At 42.1% G+C, this 23,095-nt stretch overlaps 1 protein-coding gene across 4 annotated transcripts in view; it reads left to right on the top strand.

The window, feature by feature from the left end:
• Positions 1 to 22,873, top strand: part of mfge8b (milk fat globule EGF and factor V/VIII domain containing b) — a 29,944-nt gene extending 7,071 nt beyond the window's left edge. Inside the window, exons 2-11 of one of the 4 annotated variants that reach the window (XM_034085691.2) lie at positions 2,087 to 2,209; positions 2,926 to 3,057; positions 6,213 to 6,245; positions 12,887 to 13,000; positions 13,854 to 14,035; positions 14,511 to 14,666; positions 15,876 to 16,020; positions 18,437 to 18,621; positions 18,714 to 18,869; positions 22,704 to 22,873. In XM_034085691.2, the coding sequence (XP_033941582.1) occupies positions 2,087 to 2,209; positions 2,926 to 3,057; positions 6,213 to 6,245; positions 12,887 to 13,000; positions 13,854 to 14,035; positions 14,511 to 14,666; positions 15,876 to 16,020; positions 18,437 to 18,621; positions 18,714 to 18,869; positions 22,704 to 22,847 (1,370 nt within the window). In that variant the 3' untranslated portion in view covers positions 22,848 to 22,873. Of the gene's footprint in view, positions 1 to 2,086; positions 2,210 to 2,925; positions 3,058 to 6,212; positions 6,246 to 12,886; positions 13,001 to 13,853; positions 14,036 to 14,510; positions 14,667 to 15,875; positions 16,021 to 18,418; positions 18,622 to 18,713; positions 18,870 to 22,703 lie in introns of all 4 variants that reach the window. The other 3 variants (XM_034085690.2, XM_034085693.2, XM_034085692.2) reach the window with 3 other exon arrangements.
• The last annotated feature ends 222 nt before the right edge of the window (positions 22,874 to 23,095 follow it).

Below are 23,095 nucleotides of genomic sequence, written 5' to 3'. Positions count from 1 at the left end.
TATCTTGAAATATAAACTCCTGCTTATCTGACACCGTATTCCGTCAGCTCAAGATAACGGGAAAGAACAAGTCTCTGGTTTCCTCTGAAACGGCAGAGACGTTACTGGTTGATGTCGGGCGGAAACCACATAACGCATAATAACTGCACATTTTTATTTTATTGTTTGAATGTTACGTTTTGAGAGTCTCTTTTTACCCTTCCGGGGAGCAAAACACCTCATAGTTCACTATAAACAACCCTTTCTTCATTCCCATGTGGTTTTTACAGACAGTCGCATTACTAGGGATTTCCAAGGGGGCTCTGGTGGTTTGACCGCTGTCTCTTGGCAGACAACCTTGATTACGTCACTAATTTAATTTCCTCAATAAAACTCCCGGCTAAGTTACCCTTCAGACCAAAAGCAACGATAACAGAGATAGATTGAGTGAGATGTCTCTTTTATTTCCAAATATTCTTGGAAGCGCGTAATTTATCCAACCTTGTTTTTCCTCTGTGCTTAAAGGGTATCCGGCAGGGAGCTGTCTGCCTGTGTAGGAAGGGCGGCTGTGTAATTTCCCAAAGATAAACAGGCAGGAACTTTTGGATAAGGAATACGTAGGCAGGGCCACGAAGCCTGTTGTCTAGTCCTGTGAAGGCCATGCAACTGGATACATTACTGATTACACCAAACATGCATGGGACGTGCAGTGCAGTCGATAAACAGACAAACAGGATGTTGTGTATCTCATTTTGTATCGTCCCTTCTGACCTGACCTGATCTACTCTCAATGTTTAATAGATAATACATCCAGAGACTCCAGATTGCACAGGAAGTTACAAGTCTCTTCCAAAATGGCCATGGCCTTGTGGCATCAGAATTATACCCTTAGACTAAAATGACAATTTTCTTTCCTGTAGAAGTCTATACAAATATTTATCTTCTCCCACAAGTCTTCTTTTTTGGGACTAAAAGAGGTATCGTGCTAACACTCAAAGAAATGGGGTAAGAGCTTATTTTAGCCTCCATTGCAGACACTGTGGTTTTTCAACCGCCACTTTCAAACTTGGGGTCCGACCTCAATTTCCTCAACAATTCTCTAAATGAGTGTTAAGTTGGAAAAGACTTCCCTGTCTTCAAGGGTGTTAAAAGCCTCCCAATTATTCACTTCCTTCATATTCTAAGTGTCAAAACACGGGGTAATTTAAACCTTGACTTCCAAAATGCTATATGCAGCATCTATATTGGGGAAAAATATAATTACTGGTTCATTGTTCAATATGTTGTTTTTATCCTAGGTGCTATCATTTCATTTCAACAGCATTTTGGCAGGAACTAGGCGTCCTCACTCGTGTATCATACATTTTTTGCCAATCATTATTTTGTAAACAGTGTGCTCATAGTTTCCAAAGGTTGGATACTTTTCAAAACCACTACACGCCTCTTGATTCCCTTTTTTCCCGACCCACTGCGAGCTGACAGGAATTCCCTCATGCCCAGAGAGATGCCAGATTGTCAGGTTCAGGCATCAGTGATGCTGGTGGAAGCATCCAGTGTGTTGTTGTGTTTTAGTAATGGCTTACTCAGCTGTTTAGACCAGCACATCCAATGTCCAGCAGGCTGTCAACTCTTTATTCAGCAGCACAGCAAGAGAATGAAAGGTTTTAATAATGATTTGATCTGATACTCAGAACATGTTTAACTCTTAAACTGATTTAAATATTTTAGTTTTGATGCTATAAAAAACAAAAGGAACAAGACATGCAGCATACCTCTTCCTAAGGCCAAAAGCAACTTGCATTTTGCTCCCTTTTCCTGTTCTGAAATATGGGCCTTTGTTTACTTCTCTTTGTACAGTTTTGTTTTGCGAGCCATAAACATTACTCACTCATTATACCAAACACATCTTATCAGTCATGAGTCTTTAAGCCAAGTCAAACTCCCAACATCTGTCTCTGATTGCACTAGGGACAATATTATAATGGGTGGGGACACAAAAATGATGCCGTCTGTGTTTGGGAGGTTCTGTGAATTACAAACTATCTTTTAGACTAAATACATTTCTTTGAACATAAAACAATCCCTCTCCTTCTCTCTCCCTCTCTAGGTGATTACTGTAAAATAAACGTGTGCAGTAATGGTGGAACCTGCGTGATCGGGGCAGGAGCTCCGTTCATCTGCATCTGCCATGATGGCTTCTCTGGAGACACCTGCAATGAGACTGAGACTGGTAAGCCTACTCTCTGATAAAGTGTAAAACCACCAACGGGTCAAATTGACCTGCTATTGATTTTCAAGGTACAAAGTTCTTTTGTTTATCATACAGAGCAGTGAGTTTTGATCGCACAGGGATGAAACTTATACCAATCGAATCTGTGGACTCAGCTTTTCATATGATATAGTTTGTGCAGATAGCATGAAGTATAACATATCGCTACCAGTGCTGATTTAAACGCTTGGTGTTAGACTTGTGTTTTGTTTAGTACAAATCTCTCTATCTCTCTCTATCTTTATATTGACAAAAGGTGTTGCTATAGCAACACGTCATGTTTACGCTGCATTTTCTATGAGGTAAATATTACCCGCTGGCGGATATAGGTATAAATGGCAATTTTTTTTGGGCGATTTTTTTCAATCTGACTTCATATTGATAGTTTGTAACGACAGAGGGTGCTACATAACACACTTTCAGGAAAAGTCACGGACTGGGAGACTTGAATATTTCATTGAAAAAAAGTTACATACAATCAAAAAACAGCTGCGGGTAACATTTACCCGTTGGCGGTTCTAGTGTTACTACTCAGTCATTTAAAAATCTCTAAATGTAACCAAATGCTGACCTAAAAGATCAATCGAATGTTCTAAAATGTACATCAACGCTACATACAACCTCGGTTAAATGTTTCTCCTCTCCTTCCTCTAATGTGACTTTATTTCGTCCAATAGGGCCCTGCCACCCCAACCCGTGCAAGAATGATGGCACCTGCGAGTTGACGGGCCAAACCCGCCGCGGGGATGTCTTCAGCGAGTACGTCTGCCAGTGCCCGCCGGGCTTTGACGGAGTCCACTGCCAGACCAGTGAGTCTATGCTCCCTCTTCAACAGTTTCATCAGTTATATAAACACCTATTCCATAGTTATCAATATGTGGTTGAATTTGTTTGAGAAACTATGTGTAACAGTCTAATTCTCATGTAATTCAAAAATCAATTCCACTTGGAAGAATTTTTTTTAATTTGTATTTTTGTATTTTGTTTGTTTGTTGTTGTGACCAGATTAATAGTGAATTTACATTTTAGTAGGCCATTTTCCGAAATAAGGTCCCATGGAGGTCCCCCGGAAAGGGAGGGACTTCGCCTCTCTATGCAAACTGACTATAGGCGCGTTCACACCGGAGTACTTTTCCCATTTAGTTCCGTTAGTACCCCTTATGTCGCGTTCACACCAAAAAGAGTACTTAGCAGAGGTGGGACCAAGTCATTGTTTTGCAAGTCCGAGTCAAGTCTTTGCGCTCAAGTCCGAGTCAAGTCTCAAGTCAGGATGGGCAAGTTCAAGTCCAAGTCCTAAACTTTGACAAAACGAGTCTTAAACAAGTCATTATGTGCTTTTCACCAAATGTAATGACATCGCTCAACAGAATAATACTTAATAATCAAACTGCTTTTATTAGTCACATTAATAATTTAATAATCCATTTTCTGTCTGCTGGTAAAGTAACATGTTTTTTTTCTATTTTAAGAGGGTAAGGTACCGTGACGGTTTGATTCAGAAGGAGTTTAATTTATAAGATCCCTGATGTTGAGGTAACCAGAATGTTTATTTCCACTGTGTACAACATGTTATAAGGGACCCACAATCTATCTTTATGTAAGGGATAATGTGCAGCGAGGCGGTCTCTATGGGGAAAAGAACACCTGCATCTAGATCCCTCTGCAGGTGGTACTTTAACTATATTTTGATGCTAATACTTTTGTACTTTTACTTGTAACATTTTGAATGCAGGACTTTTTATTATAAACGATTATTCCTACACTCTGGTACTTTTACTCAAGTACAAGATCTGAACTTCTCCCACCTGACAATAAATCCTGAGTGGTTGCCAAAAAAAAAACCTGCTCTGAAGGTTATTTTCATTTTACAAATCTTGCACTCGGCTTATATTATTATATTATTGAAATGCAGCCAGGTGCTGCTTATTTTTTCGGTTTTCGCTAATTTCTTGACTTTTTCTGATGCGCTTGCATTTAAATCCAGCTCCCCGTCTCCCTGTCGCTCTGTAGCTGGCCTGTACCACTACACCTGCTATCTTTGGAGCATCTGCCCCCCACCCTTCTTTCACATAATGGTATGATCCTAGTGTGTCCTCGCATATGATTGGCCGCATGGTGGCTCAGGAAAATAAAGTCCCACCCCTGCCTGCATGGATTCACAGCAAGAGTTGGAGCGGCTGAAGATTCTGCTCTCCCCGACGGGAGTCTGCTCTTCTAGCGGCATCTTGCGATCGGCGTGTTGGAGACCTCTGAATTAAATTATCTAGTCACCTCAAGTCAGAAGGCTCAAGGTCAAGTCCAGAGTCATTGGTGTTCAAGTCCAAGTCGAGTCGCAAGTGTGTTGTGATTTTGTCGAGTCCAAAGTCATGACTCGAGTCTGACTCGAGTCCAAAGTCATGACTCGAGTCTGACTCCAGTCAAAGTCATGTGACTCGAGTCCACACATTTTTAGTGCCTGCTGAGAGGTGGTACTCTCCTGGGGGAAAAAAGTGCTCCAGTTCTGATTGGCTGGGCGAATTGCAAACCAAGCCCCGTAAAACTCTGAAATGTTTTGTAGAGCCGCCATTTTATTATTCTCGCATTAGCATTAGCATTCAGCCAGTGCACAAACGCAGAGAGACACTAACTTATGGCAACACAAAAGAAAACATGGGAGCGGTGGAGATGAGGAGGTGTCAGCGTTCTGGCGATTTACTCGGAAGGCTTCAGTAGAAGCTGCTGGGACTCCCAGCAGCTTCTACTGAAGCCAGTCCCCAACTCCATGGACTTCCGGCCGGGGACTTCGGGTGGTAGTATACGCCGTGAAGTTGTTTGTGGTGTGAACGCGATCGGCTCTTAGTTCCATAGGCGAACTAGGTGCTGGGAACTAAGTACGGCGAAGTACTTGGTGTGAACGCGGCTATTGAATGGATATGACGAAGAATCTCTTAATCTGTTAAGCCCGAGCCTGTTTTTCAGGCCTCAGGCTCGAAAATGACAGTCCCAGAACAAATGACTATAACTTCACTTCTAAAAGGGGTAAATGAATAATCTTTTTTTCTCAAAGCAATGATAAACCTGTGAGTTGGATGTAGAAAAGTCAGAATCAATATAGATGTTTACAATTTAAAGTAAATTCAGATTGAACATAGTAAAAAAATGTAAATTATAGTTTCCGTTAGGGCTGCTCAATCAATTAATTGATTTTGGCTTGCAATGATTATGAAAACAACATAATCGAAATAAAACGATTATATGTTTTTTTTCCAGTTGAATTATACTTAAAGTTCAGAGTCTGTTAACTGTTAAAAACATACTGTTCACATTTATTTTTTCAATAAATGGATGTTTTCAAAGTAAATGGAAAATCGTTTTTAATAAACGTAATATCAATTATTGACCCAAATAATCGAGATTATGATTTTTGCCATAATCGAGCAGCCCTAGTTTCCGTCCAAAAATAAACCCCTTTACTTATACGAAATCTTAACAGGTTAAAACAACATTTCAAGATCAGTGGGCATATTTGAGATGCCATTTCACAAAAAAAAAATCACATCTTGGGGCTATTTTATTTTAACATCTCTCTCATAAAGACTGCTGATATACATTCCTATGCATGTAATTGGCAAGTCCAGTTCGGCCCCGGCTAATCTGTCTAACCTGGCACACTAACATGGAGACAGCTGCTGTTTGCGAGGGCCACCAGACGGACAGATGTCGTCCTTGTGGGAGCTTCATTCACACGTCACTCAGACCTGGTTGGTTCACTCAGGGTCAGCCTGAGAGAGGGAAGCAACGGTGGGAACATGTGCTGCCTGCAGTCATGCACACAGAGACAGATGGCTACTGTTTGCGTGAGGAGGTGGCAGGAAAACAGTGGCCAATTGTGCACAAACAAGTTGTTTAGCAGGACTCACTTGAGACTTTTAGGAAGAACCTGAGTGTTTGTTTCTGATTGTTCACGTATGCCTTTTTATCCTAGGTGTCGAAGGGGCAGAGTTAAGTTCGAGAAAAGGTAACGGAGCGCTAAAAAGACTTGAGGAGAGAATGATTTGTGTTTGTTTTTGTGCTGTGGTCTTTAATCCGTCTTGAATCCAGGTGCTCTCTGTTCTCTTGGCTGCATTTCAAACATATACACACACACGGATAGAGAAATCATTCAGCACTATCTCTCCTTAAGTCAAGGCCAGCAGAAAATACGTGTTATCAGTCCGCACACAGATGGGAAGGAAGTCGTCCTTTCTCAGACAAAGATGTAACTCCCTGCTGGCTCATCAGTGAAACTATACATATGCTTACTGAGCCAATTGGGTTGTTTCCAAGTTATCAACCATTTTAATTTAGAATTCTCCAGCCCGTATTTACGCTCCAAACATTCTAATCTGTTGGTGTTTTCTTTAACCCCAAAGAACCACAAATCACAGCTCATCAAAATCCATATATTCACAAGTCCTTTGGCAGGTTCTGTCGGCTTTGCTGCCAGAATACGAGCCCTCTGCAGAGCAAGCATTTAACTAATTAGATAATGCTTCAGGGATAATGATGAGGAGAATTAATTTGACCGTGTTGGTTTTTGAGAGCCCCCCTGAGGACTGCCGGGTCAGGGAGTCGCCCCTCCATTCACAGCTACTGATGACAGTGTTGTGACATTTTAAGTGCTCCCTAATTTGTGTGTGTGTGTGTGTGTGTCAAGCGCTAGAAAACCAGCGACTGTGGTAAACCCGTGGAGGAGTTGTGTCGTCGTAAAACATTTATCTGGCATCCTTTGCACATACTAACTTTACACATACAAATGCATATGTTCATTATGTCTCTACAATTTTCTCAGTTTTCAAATGTGAAGGTGTATGGAAGCCTGTGATTGGTGTATGGAAGCCTGTGATTGGAGGATAAACTCCACAAACCACTGCATCTATAAATAGATAAATGTTGTAAAGATGTGGAAGGTGGACTTGGGAATAGAATAAAATAGCACTCTCCTCTCCTGCAAGGCCTGCTGTCACTTATGGGAAAAAAGAAAATGTTTTTTATCAATATGTTTTTCTTTGACGAATAATCTTCTGCCCAAAGGATTCAAATCTTTCTGATGAATACATTCAAGGGAGCAAAAAAATCTCGACTGGAAAAAGCTTAATCACGTGTTGGCTGCACATCCCACATGAAGAACCACACACAGCTCATGATCTCATACACACACGCACACACACAGAGCTCTTCTCTTGTGCCAGTCGAGCCAACAGAAAGTGGCGGTCCACGCTGAGCGCTCGCAACGTCAGCGCTGCTTCTGTTGCCGGGCGGAAAATGTGGAGGCGGAACGGTGAATTAAGTCTGCCCTCCTGACAATGTCACACTCACTACTCAGGTCTGACTGCAGCACTTCTGACTGTACTGTCAAATTGGCCTAAAAGCCTTTATGGGCTGCTGAGAGAGAAGAGTGTGTATGGAGACGCAAGGAGAGAAAGGGCGATGTCAATTGCTGTTCACTTTATTTCCCGCCAAAGCAAATGGATAGAAGCAGAGAGAAGGAGTCTTTCTGTAGTTTCGGTCTGTAAATCCTTGACTTTCACAACAGATTAAGGCACTAATTTGCTTCTTTCAAGTTGCCAAATGGGTTGTGTATTAATGTTCTGCTCGTTCAGTTGTTTTGGGAGTCTTTGGCTCCTCCCAAGATATGGCAGACTGGGCTCAATGCCCCCTAAGGAGTACATGGTGTGTATTTGCCTGTGTGCTGTCTGGCATGCGTTTACTGGTTAGTTTGTCTGCATTAAACCAACTTGATTGATAAGATCCCCAAAGCTGCTTACCTGGGATCACAACATGGTCTTAAGTAACAGCTGTTGGGTGTTTTTACTAGTGCGGCGTAACCTTTACAGGTAAGCCTTATCTTCAGAACATCATGAGACAACTAGAGAATGCAATTCCTGAAGAAATTGCTTGTGGGAATGCTTTATGCTGACGCTGAATTGCTATGCTGAAATGTAATGTGTAAGAAGAAAGTGAAGACTTTAGATTGAAATGATACATGAACACTGTGGGCTTGAATGTGTGATGAGAAGAAAAGAAAGTAAAAAGGCTTGGAAAAGCAGCAGAATATTTGAACTGCAAACTTTTTAAATAACTTGATGGCGAATGATCTGTGGCCATACCAATGGCATTTGATGACATCCCATAATACGCTTGGATGCGTTGATGGCTGCATCGTTACCAAACCTGTGAAGTTTTGGGCCATTTGGAGCATTTTCACTGACGTTATGAGAACCGTGTTTCATGGCGAGCCTTGTGTTACCATGGCAACGGCATTTGATAAAATCTCAAAACTCTCACGTAGATGTCGTCACAACTGGACTGTTGGCACACATGTGAAGTTTGAGCACTTTTTGAAAATGTTCATAGGTGTTATAGCGACATCGTGTTTTATGGCGAGGGATGCGTTTCCATGGAAACAACATATGGTGAGATCTCAGATTTGGTGTAGAGCTGTTGAGGCATGGACCGGTGATATACAAGTGAAGATTGGGGGACGATTGGACCGTGCCCATTAGACTTACAGCGACATCGTGTTTCATGGCGAGTGGTCTGTCGCCATGGCAACGGCATTTGATGACACCCCATAATACGCTTGGATGCGTTGATGGCTGCATCGTTACCAAACCTGTGAAGTTTTGGGCCGTTTGGAGCATTTTCACTGAAGTTATGAGAACCATGTTTCATGGCGAGCATTGTGTTGCCATGGCAATGAGGTGTCCAGAGATCAAAGGTGTCCATTGTTCTGAATGAGAGATACACCTCTTACATGTGAATGTTTTGTTGAAGAACCGTAACAGATATCGGTGAAATTTCAAAGCGTGAAGCATCTCAAGGACCTTGAGTATCTGAAGTGTGCTTTCGGTGTACTTTCGGGTCAATAATGTGGCCTTTTTGGCAGATTAACTAAAGGTGTGGGGCTGCTGCTGTGAGGAAATATCAGCCTGAAATTACAATGGGCTTTAATGGAGACATGTTGAAAGTTTTTGTCACTTCATGCCCTCAAGAGGCATTTTGTTTAATTATGTTTTGCTTAATTATTTGTCATTTTTCAAGCTACGAGATGTTTTCCTAAGTTTGTCATGAAAAATTATGTCTCAGGAATGTAGGGTTTGGGAATTATGGCAGTTTAAAAAAAAATATCAAGGCAAATTTCAAGATTTCCTAGCTGTGACATCACGCACTCTAGTTAATGTTAAAATCTGAAGAAGGCCTCTGTACCAAGGTCTGAACAATGTTTAATATCTCTAAAAGTAAGAATCAGATTTAAAAGTTGTGTTACACGAATAATGTCAGAAAGATGTGTAACATTTTAAAGTTGGAATGAGGTTTCTGAGTGAAAGTATGAATGAACAGTTAGCAGTTGAAGTCGCATGAAGATTTGTTGAATTGTTGTCGATTCCCGACCGAGCTGAACGTTTTGATGTTTAAACAGAGTTTCTGCGATGTTCAATGCGGGAACATCGCAGAAACTCGTGGGAATGCTGTTAACAGCATTCCGAATAAATTAAGCCACAAGGTGTGTTCTCACTGATTTGTAGCAATACAACTGAAACTGATATTAAATGTGCTGAAACACAGTTCATTATCACGTTCTGCCATCAAGTTGGTATACATGTAAACAAATCCTACTGTAGAAAGTCGCTTGAGATCCTTCAGAAACTATAACAACCACATACTCCTCCACATACAATATGTAACTGTAATGTTTGTTTAGATAACACTAGAGTAGACAGATGTTCAGCGAGGAAAATCCAACATTTGATGCTTCTCTTTTTTTTTTTTTAAACGCCCTTTTTAGAACCACCTAAAGTCAATACAGTTTGATGACACTTTATTTCCTTAAGGTTCCCAAAGATAATTTAAAAAAACCTGCAATCCGCTTACATGTATGTAATCTATATTTACTGTAGTAATAGACTGCTCGATCTGCAGAAACCCAAACATCTTATAATGCTGCAGACTTCTAAGAACCAGTGCACAGGATCTGGTGTCACCATGCGTCGATCTTTTAGACTTTAGAGTGATCGCTCGGAAAACACAGCTTTAAATCTGATGCTCTGTAAATATACTTTATGACATCAGTAGCCTCCTCTCCAGCACACAGTCACCCTGGCAGAGGTCCGGTTCAGAGCTATTCTGGGTGCTGCTGGGGCTCCCTGCAGATCTGCAGCCAGTCCACACAGCAAATTACACATCTGGAAACCTTTTGGAACCTTTTTTATGTAATATTCTTTTTTTTATCTGGTCACATCATGCTTTACCACTTAGTTGCCGTGGAAACCCAAAGAGTGTGATTACAACATATGTAATTATTTTTTCTGCAGCAGACCATTATACATAGCTTGACTAAAAGATGGATTTTTGGTGTTCATAAAACCTTTGCTAATATATTATGTTTTTTTAGTTGTTCTCCTCAGATAGTTACAGCTTTTTGTCTTTGTATGGACAGTGTTGTTAAAGTATAAACATCACAGCAAATGTAGTTTCAAAACTCAGTTTGAGTCCCTTGTGAGCTGAGGTCTTTTCTAGGGCCAGATCCTGCTGGCTGCAGCACAGAGCCCGGGTGTAGATGCTCTGCTGATCGCCACGTGCACGGCCAGCTGACCTTGGCTTTCTATCGATCAGATTTCAAACAAGCTACATGAGATTTGTATTGGTTTTAGCTGCATGCTGAGACAGATATTGACGCTCTGAATATTGTGGTAGTGTGCTATTTCTGTTTGGAGCTATAGACAAGTACATGCAATATCCCCAAATCTATATGCAAACGGTGGATAAAGTTAAATAGGTAACAGATGATAACCTCAGTATGGTCTTCCTTGGTTTGCATTTACATTAACACTGGTTTCATCCTGAATCGTCTCTATAAGGCATATCATGGTTACAGTGAATCATTTGTGTGAAGGAAATATTTGCTTAGGTACTAACCTTTGACCCAGTTCATCATTCTTTACTTTTTCTGTCTCCCTGGCCCAGGCATGCGGCCTTGGGGTATTCCTGTTATTTCTGAGAGACGCAGCTCTGTCTCTTTGTTATTGCAGGCGAAGACTCAATCAAGTTTATTGGCTAGGGACATCTGGTAGTCCACCTTATAAGGTAACTATGTCCCTTTGGCATACATTCTTTACTCGGGGACAAGAGTTATAGTCCTTTGGCCCTGTTTTATCTTGTCGTTCTTAATGTTGCTTGTGGCCATAGAACTAGTTAAAGTCTCCGGCTGGAAGAAACTCTTCAGAATCGGTTAGGCAGGAGCTGTGTCTCTTTGTGGCTGGAGCAAATGTCTTCGTCAATCTGCATCAAATCAAATGACTCTTCAGTGTTTGCCATTTCAGTTCTCCTGTGTTCTCACTGTTTCGAGCCCTTGCTCCAGAAGACTCATTTGAAGTTGACCCTGAGTATATTGACACCTTCAGACTGTCATTAACTCCGGATATAGGTGTCCGTCATCCTTTAAATCTGGAGTGAGCAATGTTTAGAAACCTGCTCAAATAAAAAGTAAAGTTTTCATGTGTGCCCTAAGCAGCAAATGAACAATACATCTTTTTATCAATCTTTATAACATATATCTTAATCCAACACTGATTTAACCAAATTAGTAAAATACATTCTGCCAGTTGTCTTTAACTTATCCTTGTATCTGTACACAGAGGGATCTGCTACCTTCTCACCAGGCATGTTCCAAAAAAGTAAATTGATTACATAGATTATTTACAAAGTGAAGAGAGTTTAAAATATTCAGATGCTTTAAAGAAATCAGTTTTATGTGATTTAGTTTAAGCTTGCAGAGCCAGAAGGGTCACGAATGTGGACCCTGTTATCCAGACTCGATGGATGCCCATTTCAAAAGCACTGTATTCTTCCTGTGACTGAAAATGAATGTTTGGACACGGAGCTATTTATAGAGAGCATGTGGGTAGAGAGATGCTGCCATGTGTGTGTCGGTTGGATAGAAGCATAACATCGGTGCGCCTGGGTAGCTTGTGTGCATTTGCCTCCATAATAACAACCACTGAGGATTAAAGCTGCAGACGGTGACTGAGATATCTTTTCTTTTGGTGTGCCATCATCTAAACCTCCAGCTAAGTGGGCACGTGAGGTCAATCCTAGTGCGTCTTAAAGCTGGTTTACTCACACAGCTCTTGTCGGGGAGAGATGAAAAGAGTTTGAGTTTATTCACGTGTTATTCAGAGGTAGATTTGTGATGAGGGTGCCACCAAGAGGCAACACAAGGAATTGCAATTAAATGAAACAAATGAAGCGTTGTAAAGCTTCACACTCGACCAGCTCAACACATTTAATTTGTGGACCTTTCCACTAAATACTGCACGTCCTGACCACAGTCTCCTGGTGCAGCTGGGTCTTTGATGCCACATATTCCGATCAAGGCTACATTAACAGTCTATTAACTACCTGTCTCTTTACTCTCTAATACAGCTTCAGTTCTGTTGGCATGGCTTCAACTAACAGTTTGAGGAGATGTCAAATCCTGTCTCTAACGCATGACCTGTGATCGTCACTCACACTTCTAACTAACTCTGATCCACTTTCAGATTTGGTGATAGCAGTTGTCCAGTAAGCTGTTAATGTTTGTGACTTCAGTAAGTGACGGTGGAATTTCTCTCTCTGTAGATGTGAACGACTGCGCCGCCCAGCCATGCAAGAACGGAGGCACCTGCAGGGACCTGGAGGGAGACTTCAAATGCCACTGCCCGTCCCCTTATGTGGGCAAACAATGCCAACTGCGTAAGTGTCACCAGTCCAAACTTCATGTGGCCAATTATTCTCATCTCAATCACTGTCGTTTCTTTTCTGAACATATTGACAAATAACTTACTTTAAATAGGTATAGATTGTGTCCTTATAGAACAACAGTAAAAGTAAAATACATGTATTAAAATAAGAACCTAAAGAAAGGGATGTTGGCATTGATATTAAAAAAAGTTATAATGCTCCTTATTTTAACATATGAAATGTTCACGAGTGTTGTTGACTTAGTTGAATGAAGACTTTGTTAATGAGGATAGGATTGGGAAGGTGGCCAACTGCTGCATTTTAGTATGATCAATAGGCAGGATATAGAAAGTAAGCTAAATGAGAAATCAATACTTTATTCCATTCAGTTGACCTAAAGATCTGCAGCCTTAATGACTTTAAGGTTTGCACAGATGAGTGAAGTATAATCTCTGTATGAGATATGGCTGAGTGTGTATTAGACTTTGAGTATGCAACCATATGCTCATACATTTCTCTTTCTTATAGGAATCAGTTGTTTGTATTCTGCAGAATGTAAAACAGTTGTCTCTGAATTTACGTACAGTAGCAGAATTATTATTAATAATAACTGTATTAATTTAGCACTTAAAATCTGATTTTAGGCAACATACTGAGAAGACAATAACAGCATAAAGCTAACAGTAAGGCCAAACAAAAAACAAGACCACATTAATGATGCATGCGCATATAAATGAAGTGTGTGCTACTTCAGCCTTTGTCAGGTGACTGAATTGGCATTAGGGTCAGAGTGTGAAATGTTGCACTCACGTCAGAATCATCCCCCCCCCCCCCCCCCCACCCTCGCTTTTCCTCTACACGACAGGCTGCATCTCTCTGCTGGGCATGGAGGGGGGGGGCATCGCTGAGTCCCAGATCTCCGCCTCCTCAGTGCGGTACAGCATGCTGGGTCTGCAGCGCTGGGGGTCCGAGCTTGCCCGCCTGCACAACAAGGGGATCGTGAACGCCTGGAGCGCCGCCGCACACGACAAGAACCCGTGGATTCAGGTGAGACCAGGACACATGGTCATATATAGTTTATACAGGGACTTTCTTTGATGTATTCAAGTCCATACACACTTGTTTCTTGTAGATCTAACAGTTGAGGTATATCTTTCCTGACATTTGATTATTTAAATTTGTTCTTACTCTAATGCTGTTTTATTGTTTCTATTTTTAGAATTGTTTATTTCTACTCTTTTAATTTGTTATTATGAGCAATGTTTTGTTTTATGCTGCTGCAACTAATTGAGATTAATAAAGTACATCTTATCGTATAATAATTGAAACTCTTATATTGTGAGCAAAATAAAACTTGATTTATTGACCCATTATTACACACATGAAGATACCTTTTGCTTCGGACCTGTGTGTTTATGTTTTTAAAAGTATTTGCCCTCCCCATATTGCTAGCCTTAATTTGATCTCACTTCATCTCGCCTTTAAAAAAACACAACTCTTAACTATAAAACTCCATTTTCAGATCAACCTGCAAAGTAAGATGCGCTTCACTGGTATCGTGATGCAGGGCGCAAGTCGCATCGGAACTTCGGAGTTTGTCAAGTCCTTCAAGGTGGCCTCCAGTCTGGATGGCAAGACGTACACCATGTACAGGACCGACGGACAGAGGAAGGACAATGTGAGGGAACAAAACACAACAAAGTGCACCATATTAGACTGATTTATATGTACTGCCAGTGAGTTACTGTACATAGCATCTCTATATACCAGGGGTCTCCAACACGTCGATCACGAGCCCTCAATAATTATCTCACCAAGCAGATCCAAAATACACAAAAAAAATAGGAAATGTTAAAAGAATCGAATGTGACAAAAATGTGACACGCTGCAAGCAGGAAACCACACCAGTAAGACAGCTCGCACTGTCTGCTCCTCGCAGCAGCGAGCTGACCAATCAGAGCACACTGGGCTCACAGGGAGGGGGGCAGGAGCGCCAACAAGCCGTTTAGGACAGAGTGAATACACATACTTTACAGAGATGCTGTTTGAGAAACCAATGTGAGTTTGGAAAATTGCACAATATAAATCTATGTTGGTAGACCTCAACAATGGAAATATGATCTGTGGAAATGGCCATGACATGGGACCTTTTTAAAGGGGGAGTGATTAGTAAAATATGCATAAATAAAAAGAAAGAATGCTAACTAGGTAACATAAGATAAAAAAAATATGATTTGTTATTGGTTGTGATCAAGATGTTTGGATTATTGAAAAGTATACAGCTCCCTTTCATCTGAGTGTTGAGAGCTGTATCCATAAATTCATGTTGCTCTCAAAGTGCACCAGATCGATGCATGCCCCCGGACCCCTCTAGACGATGTGAGGTCCACCCCCAAATAAAGCGGGTTAAAATAATTAAATTGCATACCTTTTATTTTAGTAAACACTGCAAACGGGTCCCACAGACCCAAACGGCACACAAAGGTTAAAGGTCAGCATATAATAATGTTAAAATGTGCTAAATATATACACTGCGGAGTGAAAGTAGCTCACGACTTGTTTTATTTATTGAAAGTAGCTCTCATCCTATAAAAGGTTGGAGACCCCTGATGTATACAGTAATACAAACACCAGACAGGACACACAACCCTTTGAACTCTATGTGCACGTTATACACAAGAGTTTGCTCGCTAAATTAATTCAACAAGGATGAATTAATCAGGGAGTGCTTTCCATCATTGTTTTGGTTTAGTTGCTCTTTCTTTAGAATACATACATCTACTAAGAACTGTCACTAAATATCCGTTTTCAGTATCACTCCCAGTCATCAAAATGAGAGATTAACAGCCCATTTCAGGCAGTATACTAACTCCTCCTTTCTATGTAGATATTTGTGGGAAACGTGGACAACGACGGCACCAAGACCAACCTGTTCGACCCCCCCATCATCGCCCAGTTCATCCGCATCATCCCTGTGGTCTGCCGCAAGGCCTGCACCATGCGCATGGAGCTGGTGGGCTGTGAGCTCAACGGTAAACTCACACAGAAAACACAACGTCGTACACACTGTTCAGTCTAATGATGTTGGAGACAAGTCATTCAAACTCCATGTGGATAAATGTGCTATCAACAGCTTTTAAGCAGTAATTAGCTCATATGTTTCCGCACTAATTATGTTCAGCCCTGCGCTCAGTGATTGATCTTGAATTCAGAGGATTGCACTTCTTAGTAACTAAAGCAAGCATGGACATTTATCAAAACCATATGATCACACTGCATCATAGTAACAAGCGTGCTGCAGATGGCTGCCAATGATTCAGATCTTTTTACTGGTCATATTCATCATATAATGCTTGTCAACCCAGAGGCAAACGCATGTAAGTGTCCTCTGTTCATCTTGCTGTTCCTCTCGTGTAAAGCCAGTGTGGTTCTTTTGAACTCGTCACATCTCCGTGTCTCTTAATGGTGGTTTCCTCCATCAGATCAGTGTCTGCTCTTCTCTCGTCACCCGTTTCCAGTGTGTGCATGATTCCAAAACGGCTTTCTTTGAGGCATGTTGGGTCACCTCCCAGTCTGATTTGAGATCACAACCAGATTGCATGACTTTGCATGTTTTCACTGCGTTTGCTTTAATGTGAAACAGTCATTGGGACAAGACGGTCTGTTCCTCCAAGGTTATCTGGGTCCGTGCTTCAAACCGTCGTGTCACAACTAAAGAGACACTGTTTTCAAAATGAGAGGATGTGACCTGTAACAACGCAGCTGAAGTTTTTTTTTTATTGGATTTTAAGCAGAAACATCCAACATCATATACAGACTCAGAGAAAAAACTAACAGTACCAGAGAAATAATAAATAAATAAAAACAGGCAGGGACAAGTATCCATACATCAAAGTAAAACATCCAGTCATAGCAGCGCACATTAGTGCATGATCTTGCGAGTCTCACACATCCACTTATTAGTGTCTTCACACGGTTCCACCTTCCCCAGACATGTATCTACTGAAACTATCCCATTGTTCCTTAGCCATGCCACTTTGAACATTCAACCTTCCCAGCATCTTTTCAAATGCAGCAGTCTCCATCATTTGAACCCTCCACCTTGCACTCAGTGTAGGAGTTTGGGGAACAGCTGAAGTTTTGAACCCTGTGCATGCTACGTTGACTCTGTGTGTCTGACCTGCATGCGCATCTGCTTCACTAACCCACACTTAATAACAAGTCTCTTCCAGCCTTTCTAGATTGTAAAATGAGCTCCACAAGTTTGTTTCTGCTTTAGGTTTGGCATCTTAAAATAAATAATAACTTTGTTTATATATCACCTTTTTTTTAAACACAGCTACAATGTGTTTACAATCAAAACTTAAAAGACAAAGAGAATGACATGAACTATTACTCAAAAACTAAACACAGAGTAAAGTCAAATAAAATATCTTGCAACAATAATTAAATTACAAAAAAGCTATTTCAAAATCATTTAAAAAGAAAATCCCTGACCTCCTCAAGCAGATCATTCCAGAAGAGCCTGGCTTCTAAGGCGCCATCACCTTTGAGTGTTGGAAATGGTGACGCCCATGAGAAAAGTCTCAAGGTGCAGGAAAATACAATAAGACGTCTAATAGTAATCTCTCAGGGCTAATTCAGCTCATACTGATCATGTGAAATTATACGTTAAGTATGAAAATACAGCAAATTTGATGGTTCATGTTAGGGCTGTACCCGAATATTCGTTCGTTGGAGTACTATTTCGTTATTCGTTTTTTTCGTTTTCTTTTCAAATTGAATTTATTGAAAACTCCAATATCAACGTAAGAGCTTGTGCCTCTTCGGGGGGTGCTAACACTTAACCATAAACACTTCTCCGTCTTTATATGTAGATATTACTTTTTCTCCGTTAATCTCCGTCACGTTGTTTTCATAGCAACAACAACTTCCTGTCAACAGCGCTAACTCTCCTTCAGAATAAAAGCATGTCCATACAAAATAGGAAGCCAAGCCAAATTACACTTAAGACATATATACAACTGCAACGAAAGTAACAAACACAATGCGATATCCTTTTCAATTTCAAAGGACACAAATTGGGTTATTTACATAAACAAATAACTATAAAACAACAATACTGTAGAATAACAAAATGAATGCCGTGAATAAACCGAAATACACGCGTTGAAGCGGTTCACTGCTGATCCGGAGCCCGAAAAATGGTATTCGGGACAGCCCTAGTTCGTGTGAGCTCAGGTAAGCCTAAAGCGGGTCCACCCGTCTCTCTCCTCTGCATCTTATTATTATACTGCATCATCCTCTCTGCTTCACATCACTGGCTGGCCTGGGCTGCTTCCTGTCCGTCCCTTGTCTATCATACTCTCTTTTCTCTTTCCATTCCTCCCTTTGTCTCTGTCTCCTCTCTGCCTGGTCTCACCTCCACAGTCTATTCAAACTCTTTAGGTTGCTCAGAGCCCATGGGCATGAAGTCCCGGCTGGTGACCAACCGCCAGATCACGTCGTCCAGCACCTTCCGCACCTGGGGCATGGAGGCGTTCACCTGGCACCCCCACTACGCCCGTCTGGACAAACAGGGCAAGACTAACGCCTGGACCGCCGCCACCAACAACCAATCAGAGTGGCTCCAGGTAAGAGACAAGGACACAGCCAGCTACACATTGTTTTTGTTTATTTGCCCCATGGCTGTGTTTGTAAGGACAAGCTGTGTCTGTGTCCTCAGGTTGATCTCGGGTCTACCAAGAAGGTCGCAGGGGTCATCACTCAGGGGGCCAAAGACTTCGGCTCCATCCAGTTTGTCACAGCCTTCAAAGTGGCTTACAGTAATAACGGGCGGTCCTGGACCATTGTGAAGGACGAGACTACAAAGACAGACAGGGTGAGTCCAGCTGTTCTCAGAAAACATTCTAATACATGGCTAAATTGATCACTATGGGAAAAACATAAGAGTTTGATTAAGTCTGTCAATTTTTAAGTCTGTCAATTTCAAAAAAGAGAGAATGGCACCTGAAAAACCCATTGACTTACAAACATAGAGGAAATGCATGTTTGCCGTGCGTACAAAATAAGCAAATAGCATTATTTAATGTAAGGGAAACTTCTGTGTAGCAATGCAGTGGGAGTCACCGACTCAGGAAGGAGACACGGTAGAGCAGGAGCTTTGATGTCAAACGCTGGAGGTTTATTTGGAGTTACGGCCGGAGGATTCACATCACAAGTCACAGCGGTCACGGTCTGACTGCACGGGTGGTTGCCACGTCAATTACATTACATTGCATTTAGCTGACGCTTTTATCCAAAGCGACATACAATAAGTACATTCGACCAGGAAGACACAACCTTGAAGAAAACAGAATCATATAAGTACATCAGGTTTCATAGAGCCAAGTATTTCAAGTGCTACTCAACTGGCTGTAGATAAGCCAGTCCTTTATTAGTATATAAGTGCTCTGTTAGCAGTTCTTTGTTAGTAATTCTATCGCTCGAGGTGGAGTCGAAAGAGATGAGTTTTCAGTCTGCGCCGGAAGGTGTGTAAGCTCTCTGCCATCCTGATGTCAATGGGGAGCTCATTCCACCATTTTGGAGCCAGGATAGCAAACCCACGTGTTTTTGCTGATGGGAACTTGGGTCCCCCTCGCAGTGCGGGTGCAGCGAGTCGTTTGGCTGATGCGGAGCGGAGTGCACGTGCTGAGGTGTACAGTTTAACCATGTCCTGGATGTAGGAAGGGCCAGATCCATTCGCAGCATGGTACGCAAGTACCAGTGTCTTGAAGTGAATTCTAGCAGTTACCGGAAGCCAATGAAGGGAGCGGAGGAGCGGCGTGGTGTGGGAAAATTTAGGAAGGTTGAAGACCAGACGAGCCGCTGCATTCTGGATGAGCTGCAGAGGTCGGATGGCACATGCAGGTAGACCAGCCAGGAGGGAGTTGCAGTAGTCAAGGCGTGAGGTGACGAAAGCCTGGACCAGAAGCTGCGTCGCTTTCTGGGTCAGCTGGGGACGTATCTTCCTGATGTTGTAAAGCGTGTATCTGCAGCAGCGGGTTGTAGCAGCGATGTTTGCAGTGAAGGACAGGTTGTTATCTAGGATCACACCCAGATTCCTTGCAGTCTGGGTCGGGGAAACAACAGAGGTGCCGATGTTGATAGTCAGGTCAAGAGTGGGACAAGCTTTTCCCGGAAGGAAAAGCAGTTCAGTTTTGTCAAGGTTGAGCTTGAGGTGATGAGCGGACATCCACTGAGAGATGTCAGCTAGACAAGCAGAGATGCGTGCGACGACCTGGGTCTCTGAGCGGGGAAAGGACAGAATTAATTGGGTGTCGTCAGCGTAGCAGTGGTATGAAAAACCATGCGGGCTAATGACAGATCCGAGCGAGTTTGTGTACAGGGAGAAGAGGAGGGGACCAAGAACAGAGCCCTGAGGGACCCCTGTAGTTAATTGACAAGGGTCGGACTCAGACCCTCTCCAAGTTACCCTGTAGGTACGGTCTTTGAGGTATGAGGTGAGGAGGGAAAGTGCAGAGCCTGAAACTCCAGGTTCTTGGAGAGTGTGAAGGAGGATCTGATGGTTCACCGTGTCGAATGCAGCAGACAGGTCCAACAGGATGAGGACAGAGGAGAGGGAGGCTGCTTTGGCAGTGTGCAGTTCCTCAGTGACAGCAATGAGGGCAGTTTCTGTGGAGTGACCTGCCTTGAAACCAGACTGGTGCGGATCCAGAAGGTTGTTCTGATGGAGATAACAGGAGAGTTGTTTAAAGACAGCGCGTTCAAGTGTTTTAGACAGGAACGGGAGGAGAGAGACAGGCCTGTAGTTTATAACATCAGACGGGTTGAGAGTGGGTTTCTTTAGGAGAGGGTTTACTCTTGCCTCCTTGAGACTGTTTGGAAAGTGACCAGAAGTGTTGATGAAATGGGTGAGAAACGGTAGAATATCAGGAGCGATAGTCTGAAGGAGGTTTGAAGGGATAGGGTCCAGAGGACAGGTGTTAGGGCGGGCAGAGGTAATGAGGGTAAGAACCTCACTTGGCGAGAGAGGGGAAAAGGAGGTTAGTGTGAGTAAAGGTGAGTTAGAAAAAGAAGAGCGAATATCATCAACCTTTTTTTCAAAGTGGTTAACAAAGTCGCTTGACAGAAGTGAGGAGGGGGGAGGGGCTTTGGGAGGGTCCAAGAGGGTGGAGAAGAACTCTAAAGAACTCTATCCCAGACCCATGTATTCAACTAGTTCTAAGAGCATCATCAACATACTGCATAACAAGATAAAATCATAACACCTCTATCAGCTGACGCCAACAGGCAGGAACAGGGAGACAGAACACTGAGAGCACAGCAGCCAAGGTTACGAGGTGCGTGTGCTCAGTCAGGACAGTTTGAACTGATAAACTGGGTCAAAGTTATGGGCCTTGGAAAATATTTCCACAACATTTAATATATTAATATAAACCATAAAATATACAATAATAATCATTCATTTAGAACAAAAATCACTGATAATTCTTAGTAGAGTTTTAAAGGGCTTTGTAGTTGAGTTGAACTTGTTTTAGATGCTTTTTTTTACACACCTGGTACCAATTATTCCTGACTCTGTATGCAATCATTCATAATGCTATGAACCTGCCAAAGTACAGCAACAGGAAGTCCTTAAACTAAGGATCTGGAACATTGACAGGCTAGGACTTATCCAATGGAACATTTATAATTAAAGTTTATGATTTTAATCCATTTTTGTATTTGATAATGTTTGCCTTGTTTATGAGCCTGTGCTAACTCTAAGGCCTGCCCTTTATTCTTATTTCCTTGCGTGTTATCGAGAGGCGTCTTTCATGTATGTATATGTATGTATGTATGTATGTGTGTATATATACGTATGTGTATGTTATTTTCTATTTCTTATTGCCTTCGAAAAATATTTTCTGAAGATATATCGTTTTTTGTCATAAATATGAAAACAGTTTGTTTAAAGCTTTTATTTTTTAGTATCCTTTAATTAAAAAAACAAAACTGGTTTAAAATAGTCTGACCTACATTATGGGTTACAGAATATTGGGGAAACTAAACAACGGTCTCAGGGTGTCCGCGGGGTCTTAAAATAAATGAATTTAGCGAAAATTAATGCTATTAAAAAGTATTAAACAGCATTTTCCAAGGTATTACATTTTGTAGCTTGTTTTCAATAAGTATATAAATGGTCCAAAGAGGTTGTATTCTACAGTCTGCCTGAATGTAATCATGGCGTAGGTGTGTAGTGTGATTCTGTGGAGTTTATTGATGGCATCCCGTTGGGTTTGACGTCATCTGAACAGGACGTCGCACGCTCACTGCTTGATAGCGCGAAGGTCCGTTTACGCCGGTTGCTAAACAACATCGTTATGGGGAAATGCAAGTCTGCGTCCAAATGGTTGGAAGATAAGGAGGAAGGACAATCAATACTGTATATAGTCAATGTGAGGTAAAGTGTGTCGCCAAGGTAACCGGTTAAAACTCCAAGTGGCGATGAGGTCTTAAAATGTATGGGAAGGGTCTTAAAAAAGGTCTTAAAAGGTTTTACACCTGACTTCAGGATTCCTGCGTATACCCTGGGTCTCTAACTCCAGTTCTTTCTAGAACTTTTTAGTTGTAACAGAAACAAGCAGCAGCAAAACGTTTTGTTATCAGGTTAGTTAAGTCTACCAGCAGCTTTGATTTGTGTCATTTTCATTGGTTGCTTTCCTCTGTCCAGATCTTCCCAGGCAACAGCGACAACAACGTTCACAAAAAGAACATCTTCGAGCCCTCGTTCTACGCCCGATACGTCCGCATCCTGCCGTGGGACTGGCACGAGCGCATCACCCTGCGGATGGAGCTCCTGGGCTGTGAAGAGTAGCCCCGCACTGACCCCCCCCCCCCCCCTCTTCCTCTCTCTACCTCCTCCCCCCTTCCTCTCTCTACCTCCTCCCCCCTTCCTCTCTCTACCTCCTCCCCCCTTCCTCTCTCTACCTCCTCCCCCCTTCCTCTCTCTACCTCCTCCCCCCTTCCTCTCTCTACCTCCTCCCCCCTTCCTCTCTCTACCTCCTCCCCCCTTCCTCTCTCTACCTCCCCCCCCCTTCCTCTCTCTACCTCCTCCCCCTTCCT

The sequence above is a fragment of the Pseudochaenichthys georgianus genome, chromosome 6 (assembly GCF_902827115.2).
Source record: "Pseudochaenichthys georgianus chromosome 6, fPseGeo1.2, whole genome shotgun sequence".
Classification (NCBI taxonomy): Eukaryota; Metazoa; Chordata; class Actinopteri; order Perciformes; family Channichthyidae; genus Pseudochaenichthys; species Pseudochaenichthys georgianus.
The sequence above is the reverse complement of the archived record's forward strand: the minus strand, read 5'-3'. Positions and strand labels throughout refer to the sequence as shown.